This window comes from Macrotis lagotis, chromosome 8 (genome assembly GCF_037893015.1).
Source record: "Macrotis lagotis isolate mMagLag1 chromosome 8, bilby.v1.9.chrom.fasta, whole genome shotgun sequence".
NCBI lineage: Eukaryota > Metazoa > Chordata > Mammalia > Peramelemorphia > Peramelidae > Macrotis > Macrotis lagotis.
In genome coordinates, this window is record NC_133665.1 from 79396594 (window position 1) to 79414511 (window position 17918).

Consider the following 17918-nt stretch of genomic DNA (forward strand, 5'->3'; position numbering starts at 1 on the left):
TGTGCAAGGGAAATGGGGTTAAGTGGCTTGCCCAAGGCCACACAGCTAGGTAATTAATAAGTGTCTGAGACCGGATTTGAACCCAGGTACTCCTGACTCCAAGGCTGGTGCTTTATCCACTGCGCCACCTAGCTGCCCCTATCCATTTGTAAAATAGGAAAACTAACATTTTTGCTAATGAAATTTAATGGAGCAAACCTATACTGAATTCCCACTACACTTTAAAGAGATAAGCAGCTAAAGTGCAGTTCTTACAGTTAGAATGATCTGGGTTAAAGTCTCCCCTTGAATATATACTGGTTATATGACCCTGAACAAAATGAACCTCTCAGAATCTTACAGGCAACTAAGATGATACAGCAAGTTGAAGATGTTCGTTGTTAAAGGGTTTCCTCACCAGGTAGTCATAGATGCTGAATCTAAGACAACACAAATCAAGGCACTAAAGATATGAAGACTTAAAAGAATTTTTGATTTCAAGGAACTTACATTCAACAGAGGACCAGGGATATAACATGCATGCAGATACCTCTGACAAGAAGAAGAAACAGAATATTCTGAGAGGCAAAAGTAGGAGAGAGGACATGGAAGGCATTTGACATGGCATCTACACATACAGAAGAGTTATGGAATGTTCAGTGTAGAACACAGTTGGTCTAGAATGAAAAGCATATATAGGAGAGATATATAAAATTTCATGTATAAATGAAGAAACTGAGGTCCAGAGAAGTAAAGTGATTTGTCCAAGTAGATAGATAAAGAAGCAAGGTTTGAAGTCAGTCTCTGATTCAAAAACCTGTATTCTTTCCACTGGATGGGGAGTATTGTAGAAAAAGTAAAACACTGGAGAAATATGAGACAGGAAACTAGTGGTTAACTTTGCAGGTTTCAATGATGGATATAAAGGATTCCCTCTTAAGAAGACTCTTTCCATCCTCATTCATTGGATCAAGTCTCTCTAAAGTGATTGATCTTTCTTAAATCTACATCTTAAAGAAATATTTCCATAAAACAATTGAGAAATACATACTTTACTAAAAATCATTAATCAGTGTAGAATTACATTATGACAGTAGAGATAAACCCATAGAATTTTAGAGGTAAAGGACAGAAGGGAATAGGTTGTTCATGTTGATCACTCCTTCTCATTCTAGAGATTTGGAAATTAAAGCAAAAAATCATATGTATTATAAAGCCCTAAATAATAAATGGGGGATACATAATAGGCAAATTGATAACATTAGGTTTGAAAGTTTGGGGAGGGACTATAAATTGAAAGGCATTAACTATTTCTTTAAAAGGAAAAGAATGGAGCATATGATTGATTTCTAAGATACTTCCAGCTCTAATTTTATTACCTTGATTAATATTGTGTCTATATAAATGAAATAAGTGGCTTGTGATATGTTTAGTCTGTTTATTATATCCATTTTAGTGGCCAAATCTGAAAATTTCATGATCAATCAGATTAGTGTTTATGAAAAATGACTATAGCTAAAATGCTGAATTAGGTACAATCACATTTTATCTAATTCAATGATTATCAGTAGTCAAAGATAAGTTAAATATTGCTAAAATTATCTTGGTTCAGTGACCATGAATTAAGAAGTGGGTGGCATAGTATATAAAATCCTAGACTTGGAATCAAGATGACCTGATTCCAAATTTAACTTTTAGACAACTATTACCTAGGACTCTGGGCAAGTCACTTAAACACTACTTACTTCTATTTCCTTATCTGTAAAAAAGGAAAAAAATCTACTTCTAAGATTGTTATTAAGGATACAGTTTGTAAAATGCTTTAGAAACCTTGAATTGCTACACAAACTAGCAATTATTATCTTGTTCAGATGAACTTCACTAATGTTATTCAGATGACTCACTGTTTTACTTATTTTCATTTAATTTCATTTTCTCTGTTTAGTAAATATTTTAATCTCAATACAAATACTCAATACAAATACAAGGCAAACAAGTAAAATGTTACTTAGTAAGGGATCTTTTGTGAGCGTCAGATAAATTAAAATGTCCCTAAGCAAAAAAAAAAAAAACAGAGACCAAGAACTTTAATGGGACCAGTCATTGCTCATTAACTATTTGTTTTTACATAGATTATGAAAATTTCAATAATTTAATTATAATTTATTTATTATATGCAGGGTATCCCAAAAGTCTTATAAGACACTAGTAAGGTTATATGCAATGATATATAATTATATATTATGTCATTTACAATTTTAATTTTAATAACATATATATGCAAATTCCACATTTTCTGGTCCCACCATAATTTTGAAGCAAAAACTCTAGAAGGAGGGATGTGAGAAGTTACTATATAATAAGACGTAAAATAACTTGCCAACAGGCACAAAAGTGATAAAAGAATCCAGTTTCTTAGTGTGTGTTTGGGATTTTTTTTTTCCTCTACCAGTTCCTTAATATGAACTAGCTACTTTCTACTACTGGGGAAAGAATTTGAAAAGTATCTTTTTTTTTCTTTATGGCGAGGCAAATTAGGATTAAGTGACATGTGCATTGTCACAAAATTAGCAAATGTCAAGTGTCTGAGGCTAGATTTAAACTCCAGTCCTGCTCACTCCAGGGTCAGTGCCCTCTCCACTGTGTCACCTGACTGCCCCCTTTTTTTTTCTTTTTGGAAACTTAACATTTAATAGGACTTTAGATGGTGTACATTTCTTTTATTTACAGAACTTCATCAATATTTTTATCATACTATGATTCCTAATACTTATAACTGTACCTACCTTTCCCATTAAGAGGCAAATTCAAATCTAGATTCTCTTACTCTAAATCCAGTCAATACATTGACTTCTTTACATTCATGAACTATGACCTCAAAGTCTAGCTCCATAACTAAACAAACAGTCTCCAACAATTTTATTTCAGTCTAGTAGAGTCAAAAAATCCTTTGAGGTCAGTAGTAAGTTTAGGTTGCCATCCCAAATCTGAAAGGTCATTTAACTTTGTCACTAGAATTCCACCCAGCACCATTTGTTGTTTTAGACATGCATGCACAAACACACATTCTGTCCTAAAATAGCAAGATGGTGTTGCATTTTAATACAGTACTACATAAAAAGCTTGCCCAAGAAAAAACAAGAATTTTAGTTCCTTCTTTCATGTACTCTATATTTACATAATTTTAGTTAAAGGAACAAACATTCAAAAGCTGTTATTGAACCAAAAATAAAATACTAAAAATTCCTACTGTAAATAAACTTCATGGTAAATGTGAAAACATATAAGTAATTCTCTTTCATTATCTGAGGTTGCTTTTCAAATTCCTCCTAGATAAGGGATAAGAATCTATTCACTTTCTTTACTAGTCATTGGTTTTGTTCAATTATTATTTTTTTAAGTCCTGAATGTGTTGGTATAAGACATACTTGCTGTGGAAAGTCTATTCACAAATGCAGAGGGACAGTTCATTAACTTAAATTTAATGACTTGATCATGTTCAAAGAATATTATTGAAGCAGGATCCTGAACCCAGAATTCCTATTTTCAGGACTATCTCTTTATCCAATTTTCTTCATGACCTTCTTCACTTCTTATATCACTGCTTCATGACAGTACAACTTTTGGCGAGCTCAGGAACATTGTTAATTTTCAAAAAGATGTATAAATCATTCCATTTTTGGAGGATGTTTTTTTAATAGGATAAAGATATATCACCCTTCTTTCCTGGTATCTTTCTACCAACAGCAAGTCATAATTCCATTTCCCCTTAAGAAAGAATAGGCTTACAAATGAATAAACTCCATTCCAAACTCAAAATAAGTTTTGGCTGTGTCGACTTTTGGTGAAATATTTCTGTCCAATGTCTCATAAATTAAAATCCACTTAGGTTAAGTGGTCAAAAAAATCTGGAGGAACAGCTCTCAAAAGAAAAATCCCACAGATAAAAGATCTTTTCAATTCACTACTGGGAAAAGAAATGCAAATTAAGCAACTGAAGTGCCTTCTAATACCCAGTTGAAGAAGCAAAGGTAATCAAAATAAAGAAATCAGTGGGGGATGGGCTATGGACAGACAAGCACATTGCTGATTGAGTTATGAGTTGTTTCAAACACTGTTGAAAGCATTCTGGAGGGGCAGCTAGGTGGTGCAAATGAATAGCGCACCAGCTCTGGAGTCAGGAGGACCTGAGTTCAAATCTAGTCTCAGACATTTAATAATTACCTAGCTATGTGACCTTGGGCAAGTCACTTAATCTCGTTGATTTGCAAAAAGAAAAAGAAGAAAGTATTCTGGAACTTTGCTAAGAAAGATGAAAACAACCATTTTATCTAGAGATCTTTTCTGTTAAAGACAAAAAGTAAGATTCTAAAATGTTCACAGTAGCACTTACTGTAATTTTATTTTAAGAATTTCCTAGCACCCATGGAAATTATTGGAGAAGATAACAATGTCACAAACCAGTACTGGGTGCTTTTCAGTTATTCTCATTGTTATACTCACTATACATTCACTGATTATACCATTGCCCAGTCTGTGTAGACACAACACAAATGATAAGAAATATTTATAAGTCTTATGAATTAAAAAGAAATGGTCAAGTCCTAAGCTACTGCTATTCAACTTAACAAACTTTAAGTATCTACTATGTACAAGACTATCTATTAGATGTAGGGAGCTGGGAGATACAAAGACCAAAAAAAAAAAAGAAAAATTTCAGTCCTCAAGAAATTAACATTTCTAGACACATTATATAAATATGTACATGGATAAGAAACAATTTGAGGAGAAAGCCCTAAGAACAGGATTGGAAAAGGATTCTCAATCTTTTAAAATTGTAATACCCAGGCTGAAGCTTATAAAAAGTTGGAAAAACCAAGAGGCTGAGTAGGGAAGCTGTGTATTCCTTCCAGCCAGGCATGGGGGGGGGGGGGGGGACAATTTATGCATTGGCAAAAAAAGTAGAGAAGAGTGACAATTTTAGAGAATGGCAAGAAGGCTAGTTTGGCTGAGATGTAGAGAATATGAAAAAAAATCATATGATATATTTTTTTCTGAAAAGGCAGGCTAAGGCCAGATTGTGTTGGGCCTTCCTTAAATGACTAATTAACTGCCAAGTTTATGCTTGTTGGGTTTCATTTTGTTTTTTGGTTTTTTTTCCTCTCTAGACAATAGAGAACTATTGGGAATTTCAATGTAAGGAAGTAGCATAAACTTAGTTTATCTTACTTTTGGAAATGAGTAAGACAATGTTCCTTTCCAAAGTTTGGAAAGGAAATAGATTAAAATTATCATCTTTGAACATTTAAGGAATATTAATTGTGCCCCCAATAGCCTTTTTTATTGGTGTCTCTTGGTTATACATTGCATTTATTTCTGAATACATCAATCTTTCTGATCTTCTAATCATTTAGTCTTCCCTTGTAAAAAAGACTCAAAAAAAGTAAAAGAAACTAGATAATTAAGTCAACCATCTCATCAACAACTGACAGCACATACAATATCTCACATCCATTGTCTCCTACCTTTGCACAAGGGAAAGGGAACATTTTATTTTATTTTAAGATTTTATTTATTTTAAGTTTTACAATTTTTCCCCTAATCTTATTTCCCTCCCTCCACCCCCCCCCCACAGAGGGCAATTTGTCAGTCTTTACATTGTTTTCATGGTATACACTGATCCATATTGAATGTGATGACAGAGAAATCATATCCCCAAGGAAGAAACATAAAGTACAAGAGATAGGAAGATCAGACAACAAGATATCAGGTTTTTTTTTTCTAAATTAAAAGTAATAGTCCTTGGTCTTTGTTCAAGCTCCCCAGTGCTTTCTCTGGCTACAGATGGTATTCTCCATTGCAGACAGCCCCAAATTGTCCCTGATTGTTGCACTGATGGAATGAGTGAGTTCATCAAGGTTGACCATCGCCCCCATGACACTGTTAGGGTGTACAGTGATTTTCTGGTTCTGCTCATCTCACTCAGCATCAGTTCATGCAAATCCCTGCAGGCTTCCCTGAATTCCCATCCCTCCTGGTTTCTAATAGAACAATATTGTTCCATGGCATACATATACCACAGTTTGTTAAGACATTCCCCAACTGAAAGACATTTACTTAATTTCCAGTTCTTTGCCACCACAAGCAGGGCTGCTATGAATATTTTTTACAAGTGTTTTTACCCTTTTTCATCATCTCTTCAAGGTATAGACTCAGCAATGGTATTGCTGGATCAAAGGGTATGCACATTTTTGTTGCCCTTTGGGTGTAGTTAAAGGGAACATTTTCTAGACACATTTAGTTTTAGAACTTTTTTATTTGTATTATTGCAGCTATTGCAAATATTGTTTAATTGGTTCTCCTAACTTCTGTCTACACAAGTTCCTATAAATTTTCCCATCACATCCATATATTATAGCTTATGTCATACATATTATCCACACATATAAATAGGTCATGCAACAATCTGTGGAGAGGGATGGGGAGGGACAGAAAAATTCACCAAATGAAGCACACATGAGGTGGTGCAACTCAAAAAAATGGATTTCAATGTTATACAGACCATAATTTCAAATAATCAAGGTATCAAGGAGCTATGTGATTCAAGTAATGTTTTATGAACTAAATTATCTTCATCATTTTATCATCTACCCACTTTACCTTTATAGACAGTCTTCTGAAAACTTTTTAAGCTTCAATGTAGAAATATTTATGATAACTGTAAATCATATTTTTGATGCAAATAACCTAAAAGACAACATAGGATAGCAGAGAGAACACTGGATTTGAAGTCTTCTGGTTTCAGATCCTATCTCTGCCACTTACCCTTGGGGTCTTATGCCCTTCTCTTCACAAGTCCCTGGGCCTGTTTCCTCAAGTATAATCTGAAGAAGTTGTAGCTGATTATTTCAAAGATCCCTTTGAACTCTAAATCTATCATCCTAGAAACTTAAGTCAAAAGAAAAAATATATGTATTTCTACTGAATTCTACTGAATTCCAAGGAAACTGCGTGTATTGGGTCTGGGAAGTTCTATAGGCAGTACAGGCAAAGTATAATATCCTTATGGTTAGTAAGTTTCTATGATTAAACCATTATCGTATTTATTCCTACCTCCCCCATCCCCCACAGTAGCTGGATTTTGGTCATGAATAAGCACTAAGCCCTGGGGTGATTAGCTATAATAATGATTCAGTGACAGTAGGTCTACTGCTTGAAAATGTGCATTTGACAGATCATTGACACACAGTCAGAGTCCTTTTCACTTAAATGGGAATTGTGCAATAGGGCAATGAATTGAGACCGTTAGAGATTATCTGGATTTAACAGCACGTCCTTTTAGCTGGCAGTTATAACAATATACCAAGTAGCAGAATTAAACAGAGGCATCAATTATACCCCCTGACCTGTTAGTATTTTTGACAATATTTAAATAGCACATCCCTTTAGGGCATGGCTTTTATGCCCTCTTCGTTACACACCTGTCAAGTATTTAATTTGCCAAAGGAAACAGTTTGATTTCCAAGGGCAATCTTAATATTGAAGTAGCAAATTGGGAAAATTGAACCTTATTGAATAGAAGTAATGAGAAGAATCTGAGAAAAAAAATAGTAGGCTTAATTCAATGTGGCATGCGCGCATCTGTCATTGACACAACAATGTGATCAAGTTCCCCAATATGTTGCATATACTTCAGGCTTATAAATTATTCACTTACTTTTCTTCTCAGGGAGATAGAGGCATGCTAAAGAAGGGTGATCTGGGAGCTCAAATTTCTAGCTCTAAGGACCATACAAAGATTGTGCTTAGAAAAACTTACCTGTTGTAATAAGTTAAGATAAAAACAAATGCCTGACCACCATTGTGAGAGCTTGATGTAGGGCTTTCTTATTTCAATACTAATTAAATGATTTTTTTTCAATGGTAAATTAGGTAACACAGAGTAGAAAACTGGATCCAGAATCAGAAAATGCTTGGTTCAAATCTAGCCTCAAACACTTATTAGCTATGTGGCTCTCGGCAAGTCATTTAATGACTATCTGTCTCAATTTCCTCATTTGTAAAATGGGAATAATTAAACCTCTACCTCCTAGAATTATTGTGAAGGTAAAATGTGATATTCTTAAAGTTCTTTGCAAAAATTAGAGCAAAATACAAATGCTAACAATTAATATGATTACTAAATTATCTCAAGATATGATTTAACCAAATCTTCATTTTCCAAATAAAGAATTATAAAGAAAGTTATAAAGAAATTTGACTTGACCAAAATCACAGAGGTAAATATGTAACAAAGCATGTTTTAAAATCCTTTGAGACCTAAATCAAATGTCCTTTCCACAATACCATCAGATACTCCTTTTTTTTTAGTAAACTATGCAAAGAAAAAAATAATTAACATAATGAGACTCAGGATATTCAGAAAAAAAAATGAATTAGAACAAGTAACTAGAATAATGATTCAGCTAAGGAAATACTTAATGTTTCTAAATGATGATAAAGTTGATGACTATGGTGAAATAGGCCTAAAAGTGCCAACCTTTCCAGAGGACAAATTTCTTCTACTTCACTTATTGGTACTGTAAAGAAGACAAGTACTTAAGGTACACTTATTAAATATAAAAAAATAAAAAATATGAATGTTAATTCCCCTCCTACATAAAAGAGGTAGTAGACAGGACTAATATCAAAAGTATTCCTAAAGGGGCAGCTAGATGGCACAGTGGATAGAGCACTGGCCCTTAAGTCAGGAGTACCTGAGTAGAAATCCAGTCTCAGACACTTGATAATTGCCTAGCTGTGTGACCTTGGGCAAGTCACTTAACCCCGTTGCCTTAAATTTAAAAAAAAATTAAAGTATTCCTAAGACATTTTCATAGAATGTACCTTCACCATTTATCTATGTTCTACCTTCAGATAAGTTATAGCTGATTCTTACTGAGGTAGAGAGGACTAATAATTATTGCTAGAGTCTAGAGCAGAGGTTTTTAACCTTTTTTGTGTAAATGAATCTTTTGACACTCTGATGAAATCTATGGACCAATTTGCAGAGTAATGTTTCCAATGCTCAAAATAAAATACAAAAATAATAATCTTACTGAGAGAAAGATGAAATTTTATTTCAACATCACAGGCTGCCTGAAATATTATTGGTGCACTCTGGGCTAAGAAACCATGTTCTAGAGTATTTGTATATCATTATATCCATGCTATGATTTATGAAGGGGAGGGGAGGGGAGGGGAGGGGAGGGAAGGGGAGGGGAGGGAAGGGGAGGGAAGGGAAGGGAAGGGAAGGGTTATGTTAACTACTACTTTTTATTCCTTTTGTATGTTCCTTTAATTTTAATTTTGAAAAAGGTTTTATATATATTATTTCTTCTCAATTCCTTTATGGTCATCTAACAAAAGAAATTAAACAAACAAACCAAAAAGCTCAACATAAAAAAGATCTTTAAATTTTGGACCTTGATATTTCAAAACGTTTGTCAAGCTACTGTACAAATTGGTTTCTTCTTTTTTTTTTGTAAGGCAGTAGGGTTAAGTGCCCAAGATCACATAGCTCGGTAATTATTAAGTGTCTGAGTCCAATTTGAACTCAGATCCTCCTGACTCCAAGGTTGGTGCTCTATCCACTGAGCCACCTAGGTGCCCCAACAATTTGCATTATTAAACCAGCCATTTTATTTATTTTTCAAGGGAACAAGCACATACGATCATCATGGTCCATCTAAATATAACCAAAACAGCAATCAAAGGTCTTTTCACAAATTCAAGATTTATTGAGAAGAAATTATTCTACAAGATTTCCTCAATCTTTTTATTTCTTATAATTTTTAGATTCACAAATTGATTACATGCTTCACTTAGGGCTTCCCCTCTCACATCTATTCAGAACTAAATCATGAACCTTTCATAAAGTATTTGACTGAAGCTGCTCCACCTTAAATCACTGAATCTTCTCTAAGGAGTATTTTTGTTCTATCTTACTCATTAAAATGGAAACCTAAGTTTTGTCAATAATTCTCAACATTATCATAAACACAGTAACAGTACCAAAGTTGATTTTCATTATTATTAAACTGACTTAAAAGCCTGTGCAGGAAAAAATAATAATCTGTGGACAAAATACTGACCTGGATAAGTCAACATATCTGGGAAAATTAATAATAGAAGCTGAAATATGGCTAACTTAATTATTTGAGTTCAAAGCATGCACACCCTCAGGTTCCATATGGTCAATGTGATATATTTCCATTCTAATTTAAATGCTGGAAAGTCTCTTTTCTATAAAAATTCCAAATAAAAATTGTGAACATAAAAAAAAATAGAATGCTGTGTTACATTTGGAAGTTCGAATGTTTATCACCATCTGACGCTGTCATGGGAAGCAATTGCTCCTTACACTCCTTTAAGAAGTGAGAATTTGCAACGCCACCAACTGATGACAATGTAATTATCCCTCATACTGTCAAAATAGAGGTGCTTTCCCTTCCTCACATACATGATACACATGCAAATCCAAGCTTATCAGAAACGGTGTAAAGAAGGGGATCAAGTGTTTGGATAGGAATGAACAGCATCACATGAACAATGAACCCTGGTGATGGAAACCACATCTACAGTTCTCTATCTTAAACATATTTGTATCATTCCCTTCTTCTGTAGGAATTCATTCTTTGGCATCCAGACAGCTTTCAACAGAATGTCATATCATCCACAATATACAGCAATAACCATGGCAAAAAATAACTAGGGAAAGAAAAAAGCCACAGTGAATCTGAATGCTTCATTTTGGGCTTAAACGATTTAATTAACTATTCATTAACACATACAAAAAATCAGCCTTTCAGAAAAATAAAAGGGACGAAAATGGGTGGTGTCCTACCTGGTCTTTCAGCTGTTGAACAGATGTCTGAAGCTGCAGAATCTGACTGAAGAGAGGGCTCTGCAGGACTGACTTTAGAAGACTGAGTTTGTCTTCATTTGCTATATCGCCACGTTCCCGCAATTTAGCCTGCAACCGTTCTGCTGCTTGTAGGGCCCGGCTGGTGTCTACACCAAAACGTATTAGTAATCAGTAATAGGTAAAAAAAACCAAAAGTATTCATATCATTATAAATTTTTGTTGACTAATTGATAGCAAGACAGGCATCTTTTCAAAAGAAACTTTATGCATTGTAAATAATGATAGTTCATCAAAATAATAATGACTTCAGATTTACATAAACTGTTATACATACATGAAATCTGATTCATATATTAACTCAATAAAATGATTTTTAAAAGTATTTCAACAGATGGGGAAATATGGTACAAAAGAGTTAAGAGATTTAGCAAAATTCATAAGAGTTGTTAATGACAAAGGTGGAACTCATATTGTCAATCTGACTCCAAATCCAGTGTTTTCTCCACCATACCTTGATACCTCTCAAAAAAAACCTCATAGGAGAACCTTAAGAGGTGTAGAGAAAACATGCTATTAAACAATATACACTCATTCAAGCCTTTCATGACTAGTGAGAAAAAAAATCCACATATATAAAAAAATTACTTTGTGGTAAAGAGAAACTGGAAACAAAGTAGATGCCCATTAACTGGGGAATAAATAGTGATATGTGAATGTAATGGAATATTACTTGGCAACAATAAATGACAAACATGATGAATACAGAAAAAAATGGAAGGATTTAAGTAAACTAATATTAAATTAACTAAGCAGAGCCAAAGATTACAAAGATGGAAATGGAACAACCCCTACAAAACAATAATTTTTCTTACAAAATACTAAGAAACAAGCATGACCCTAAGGAAGAGATACAAATAGATATCTGACCTTGGTCCTTTGAAAATGTGTATCAAAGGAGAAGGGAAGAGAAAGAAGGTGTGGACCATGAGTATAGAATAATGCATAGAATACCAATTGATTTGGATATTGTGATCAGTTTTCTTGGCTTTTCATCATCTTTTTTCTTTTACATTTTTAGGTTTTGTTTGTTTTTTTTAAAAATAAAGAAAGAAGAGTAAGGAGAGGGATACAAGGGGAAGCCTGGGTGATTTAAAAAACAAATTACATCAATAAAAAATTTGTTTTTAAAAAAGATACTTGAAAACATAGATACATTTAACCTATTAATGTAATATTAATTTCATTTTAATTTTGTTTTTAATTTAAATAGTAAAATGTTTTACTTAAGAGTATGTATACGTGAATTCAAATACAAGCTATTTCCACTTTAACACACAAATACCTGCTCAATCATAATGAATTTTATTACTCTGACATTTTCTCATTTTATGACCATAAAAAGAAAAAAAAAAATGAAGCACATTATTAAATGGATTCAACTATACTGTGGGTCATGCCATAAGCACTAAAACAGAGCTAACCTATAAAGTAGTCAGAAGTTCTGTCCTCTCATTACAAGGATCATAGACCCAAAGAGCTTGAATAGAGATTAAAAAAAATTGTCTTCCAATCTCCTAATTTTACAAGCAAGAAAACTGAGATTCATGTATTGGGGATGAGAATGAACCTAGGTCATCTGACTCAGCTACAAGGGATAGGACAGATGAACCTTGGGTAACAAAGAGATGATTCTGAACGGCCTCAAGAGTCTCCAAGAAGTGAAAGGAGTGAGACTTACATCTGCCCCTAAAGAAACAAACAAACAAGCAAACAGTCTTGGCAACTGGTCCCATCACTTTCTGGCAAAAGGAAGGAGAAGAAATGGAAACTGTCAGGATTTTATACTCTTGGACTCAAAGATCACTGCAGATAGTGACTACAGACATGAAATTAAAAAACATTTACTCCATAGAAGGAAAACTATGGCAAATTTAGACAAAATACTGACATAGGTTCATAGATATAAAGTTATATGTATTTTGTTTTGTTTTGTTTTTTCCACTAGTAATAAATGGCTGTGAGAGTTAGACCATAAGGAAAACTGAATACAGCAGAATTGACAGTTTTGAATTAGGTGCAGGAGAAGATTTAACAATCTCTTGGACAGCAAGGAGATTAAATTAGTTAATATTTAAAGAAATTAACTCAGACTATTCACTGAAAGGTCGAATACTGAATTTTTAGCTTAAATACTTTGGTCACATGATGAGAAGACAGAACTCATTGGAAAAAACCCTAATATTGGGAAGGATTGAAGGAAAAAAGAAAGTAGAGTGAGATGGATATATAGGTGTCATGGAAACAACTAATAGGAGTTAGACAAAGTTCAGGAGACATAAAGGATAGAAGAAACTGCTAGATGTGTCCATGGGGTCACAGAGAGTTCAATAAGACTGAACAATAACAAAAGACTGTTGCTTTTAAGGGAAAACATTTTGTATGGGTTTTCATTGTCCTAAAAGTCCAAGTATTTGCATACATAAAGAAGCAAGCAATTTTCTGCCAAAAACAATGGAAAGAAGTATTGTAAACACATTTAACCATAAAAAATGTATAATAATAATAATAATAATAATAATAATAATAATAATAGGGTTGGGATAAGAATTCAAATTTTAGCAAAGAAATATTTAATCACAGAACAATATTTTCAAGCTAAAAAATAGAGCTATAGACACGATAGCCAATCATCATATGACTCTAGATAATTTTAATAATTCAAAGTGAAAATAATAATTTAAAAGATACTGAGATTTGAAACTGACAGGAACCTTTGAGATGACCATTCCTGGCTAGCCTTTTTAATATCATTTTAGTTTAATATACTTTATTGTAATTAGCTTAAGCTATGCAAATTCTGTTGGTCTTCACTTTATGAGTGTGAGAATTCTAAGGTACTTCAATATAACAAAGAAAAAACAGAATTAAGATTTGGGTCTTCACCTATATCCAATGTTGTCCATTTGAAATTGCCTATATTCAAAAGTACAAACAAAAACAAAATCTAGAACTGGGTTTATTCTAAATTTATCCAAGTTCATTGCTGCTAGAATAATTAAGGGGGGGTTTTGTTTTAATTATTGTTATGGAATAAATGATTCAGGTAAAGAAAAAAATCACATGATTACTGGATAAATCATAATAATGAAGAGAGAAGTATGTTTGGGTCAATATTTTAAAGGCTGTAATTTACAATTTCAAATTTTTGTAAATGTGAAAAAAGAAAAAAAATTAATCTTACCTATAGTTTCCAACATGTTTTTTCAGAAGTTCAGTTTCTCCTTCAAATGACTATTACTACAATCCTGTGGATGGAAAAGAAAAAAGAAAAAAAATGCTCATTTGACAGAACTTTTAAATTTGAATCCAAAACTAAACACTCTCAGAGAGATTTTGAAACATTTAATTCATTTCATATTTCTTTTAAATTTTATTTATTTAAGGCAATAGAGTTAAGTGACTTGCCCAAGGTCACACAGCTAGAGAATTATTAAATGTCTGAGGACGAATTTGAACTCAGGTCCTTCTGGCTCCAGGGCCAGTAATCTATCCACTGGGCCACCTTAACTGTCCCTTATTTCATATTTAAAATGCAGTTTTACTCTAAGGTAACCCTTTCACAGAACAAGGAAAAAAATGGTGAGTTAATTTGGGTAATTATTCAAGTAAATCTACATAATTATATTATTTTCATAATTAAGTAAAAGGTTTGTAGTCTTGTTTTAATCAAAGTCCCATAGGCTTATTTCCCAAAATATTTCTTTCAAACTTTCTATCCAGATCTAACAAGACCTATATTCATATATCTGCTTCCAATTAAAATTCTAAATATTGTTTTGCCATAGGAAGCTGGGGGATAGGGAAACTATAAACACCGGACAATCACGAAAGATTTCTAATTGGCCTCCCTGCCTCAAATTTCTCCGTTTCCAATTAATTCCTCATACAGTCACCAAAGTAACTTCCCTAAAGTATAGGTCCAACCATGTCACCTCTTCTTTTTCCTTCAACACCCCCCACAATTTATAAATACCTACGGCTCCTTAATAGCTCCAATATCGCAAGTGAAATTCCTATTTTCTCACACTGTATTCCTATTTATAAGCTTTGTGGTTCAGTAAAATCATCCTATTAGCTGTTTCTTGCACAATGAAATTCATCTACTTAGTCCATGACTTTTCAGTATAGGTCACCTTATTCCTAGGATGCTTTCCCTTTGTCACTGCCTCCTCTAGATTGTTTGAAAACTCATTTAAAGTGTCACTTATTCCAACTATTATTTTCTTTATCGATTCCATAATAAACTTAAAATGATATATGCCTTCCATATTAAAGACCATTGCTCAACTAAAGTGGGTGATATAGTATTAATGAAATAATGAATGGAATGAATTACAAGAAATCATTTAAATAATTTTGATTACATGAAACTGAAAAGCTTCTGCACAGAGAAAATTAATGCCTCCAAAAAGCAAAATTGCCAAACAAGACAGAAAAATCTTCATATAAGATTGTCTCATATGACAGTTTGGTATCTAAGATCACAGATCCCCAGTATATATGTGGTTAAAGGATAATAGTAGTGCTCAAAAGAATTACAAAATATTAATAACTACATGAAAAAAGACTCCAAATCACTAATAATAAGAAAAATGCAAATCAAAACAACCCAAATGCCCCCCCTCAAAACAAACTTGCAAAAATGACAAAAGATCAGTCACTAGTTGTTAATCCAGAGAGGATTGTATGTAGATGGCAGAGGAGGTCAGAAAATTCCAAGCTCTCAAGATTTACTCCACCAAAAAAAAAAAAACAAAAAACCATAAAACAGTGCCTCGGGGTAATAGTCCAGTGACAAAAATAAACAAAAATTGAGGCACAACAGCAGTTCTCCTGGGCCAATCAGAAAGATCATAGGATAAATGGCCCCAGTTAAGTGTTTATTCCAGTCTAGATCATTCAAAGAGCATAAAAAGTAGCAAATCCCAGGGGTAGCTAGGCAGAGAGGTAGCCTCCGCCTCAGCCTCAAGATTTTTCAACTCCTGGGCAAAGTGGGAAATTAGTTGACTGAGACTGGAATGACTGAGGGAAACTCTGCTGACAAGACAGCTGTTTTTGCAGACACAAGGACATGGGCAAGAAGAAACCAGCATATGCCCAGACAGAGGGGAGAACTGAAAGTTATATTCCCTGGAGGTTCTCGGGGAGAAAGAGCATTTCCACCATGGTGTTCTGATGGAGCCCTAGCTATGGCTAAGGAGTGCAGAGACTGGTCCGAGAATAAAGATAAAAAAATAAGGGCTTGAAGCCAGAGATATCATTCCCCAAACCCCAGGATTAGAGTTGATTATAATAACAAACTAATATAAATTTTAAAAAATCATGAGTAGGCAAAGAAAGAACTCAGCCATGGATAGTTAATATGGAAATAGAAAAAAAAAAACTGTGGTTCATCTTTATAGGAGGATCTGGAAGCAAACCCCAAAGAGTAATCAAATTGTTTCCTGCCCCCCCTCAAAAATTCATAGAACTCAAAAAAGACTTTAAAAATCAAAGAAGAGGAAAAAAAAAAAACAAAAGTATGAAAAGAAAGTCAACCAACTGAAAAAGGAGATCTAGAATCTTAAGGAAGAAAATGACTCCTAGGGGCAGTTAGGTGGTGCAGTGAATAGAGCACCAGACCTGGAGTCAGGAGGACCTGAGTTCAGATATGACCTCAGACACTTAATAATTGCCTAGCTGTATGATTGGGCAAGCCACTTAACCCCCTTGCCTTGAATAAATAAAATTTTAAAAATAAAAAAAGACTCCTTGAAAATTAGAATTCTGCAAAGGGAAGCCAGTTAAGGTATAAGAGATCAAGAAATAATGAGACACAATATAAAGAATGAAAAAATAGACAAGGATGTAAAACATCTAAGAAAAACAACGTATCTAGAGAACAGATCAAGAAGAGAAAAACATAAAAATAATCAATCTACCAGAAAGCTACAATTAAAAAAGGAATCGATGCAATAACACAAGAAATGATTAAAGAAAATTGTTCTGAAGTGTTGAAACAAGAGGGAAAGTAAAAATAGGGGAAAACCCCACTAATCATAACCTGAAAGAGATCCTAGGTTGAAAATCTACAGGTATGCCATGACCATTGAGAAGAAAATATTACAAATGACAAGAGGAAAAAACAATTCAAATATAGCAGAGTCACAATTAGAATCATGTAAGACCGAGCAGTGGCAACACTAAAAGATAGCAGTTGAATTGATGCTTAGTGAAATGAGCAGAATTAGAACATTTTACACATTAATAGCAACAATGGAAGATAAACAATTATGACTGACTTAGCTCTCCTCAGCAATTCAGTGATTAAGGGCAGTTCTAAAAGACTGTGATAAAAAATGTCAACCACATCCAGAAAACAAAAAACAAACCAACAACAACAACAACAAAAACTGGAGTTTGAATGCAAACCAAAGAATATTATTTTCACCTTTTAAAACTTGTTTTATGTATTTTTTTTCTTTTTCTCATTCTTTTATCCTTTACCACTGATTCTTCTTTTACAACATGAGTAATGTGGAAATATTATTAACCATGACTGTACTTGTATAATCTATATCAGATTAATAATTATCATGGGGAGGGAGCAAGTAAGGAAAGCAGATAGAAAATTGTGGAACTCAAAGGCTTACAAAGAGATGAATGGGGGCAGCTAGGTGGCGTAGTGGATAAAGCACTGGCTTTGGAGTCAGGAGTACCTGGGTTCAAATCCGGTCTCAGACACTTAGTAATTCCCTAGCTGTGTGGCCTTGGGCAAGCCACTTAACCCCATTTGCCTTGCAAAAAAAAAAAAACCCTAAAATGATGAATGTTGAAAACTATCTTTGCATGTAACTAAAAAAATAAAATGGAATCCAACACCAAAAAAAAAAAACCAGACTGCAGGTTTTGGAACACTATAGCATTTTCAAAAATAGATTTCATTTAAAGTAATAAGGAATATAGTACATTCTCCTAAAATATACTATAGGCA

The 17918-nt window shown here is 33.6% G+C and overlaps 1 protein-coding gene across 9 annotated transcripts in view; it reads right to left on the minus strand.

The window, feature by feature from the left end:
- MPDZ (multiple PDZ domain crumbs cell polarity complex component) overlaps window positions 1-17918 on the minus strand; it is a 301840-nt gene that overhangs the window by 159171 nt on the left and 124751 nt on the right. For all 9 annotated transcript variants that reach the window (XM_074197510.1, XM_074197518.1, XM_074197517.1 and 6 more), the window contains exons 3-4: window positions 14127-14190; window positions 10865-11031 (exon numbers count right to left, since the gene is read on the minus strand). In XM_074197510.1, the coding sequence (XP_074053611.1) occupies window positions 10865-11031; window positions 14127-14142 (183 nt within the window). In that variant the 5' untranslated portion in view covers window positions 14143-14190. The remainder of the gene's footprint in view (window positions 1-10864; window positions 11032-14126; window positions 14191-17918) is intronic.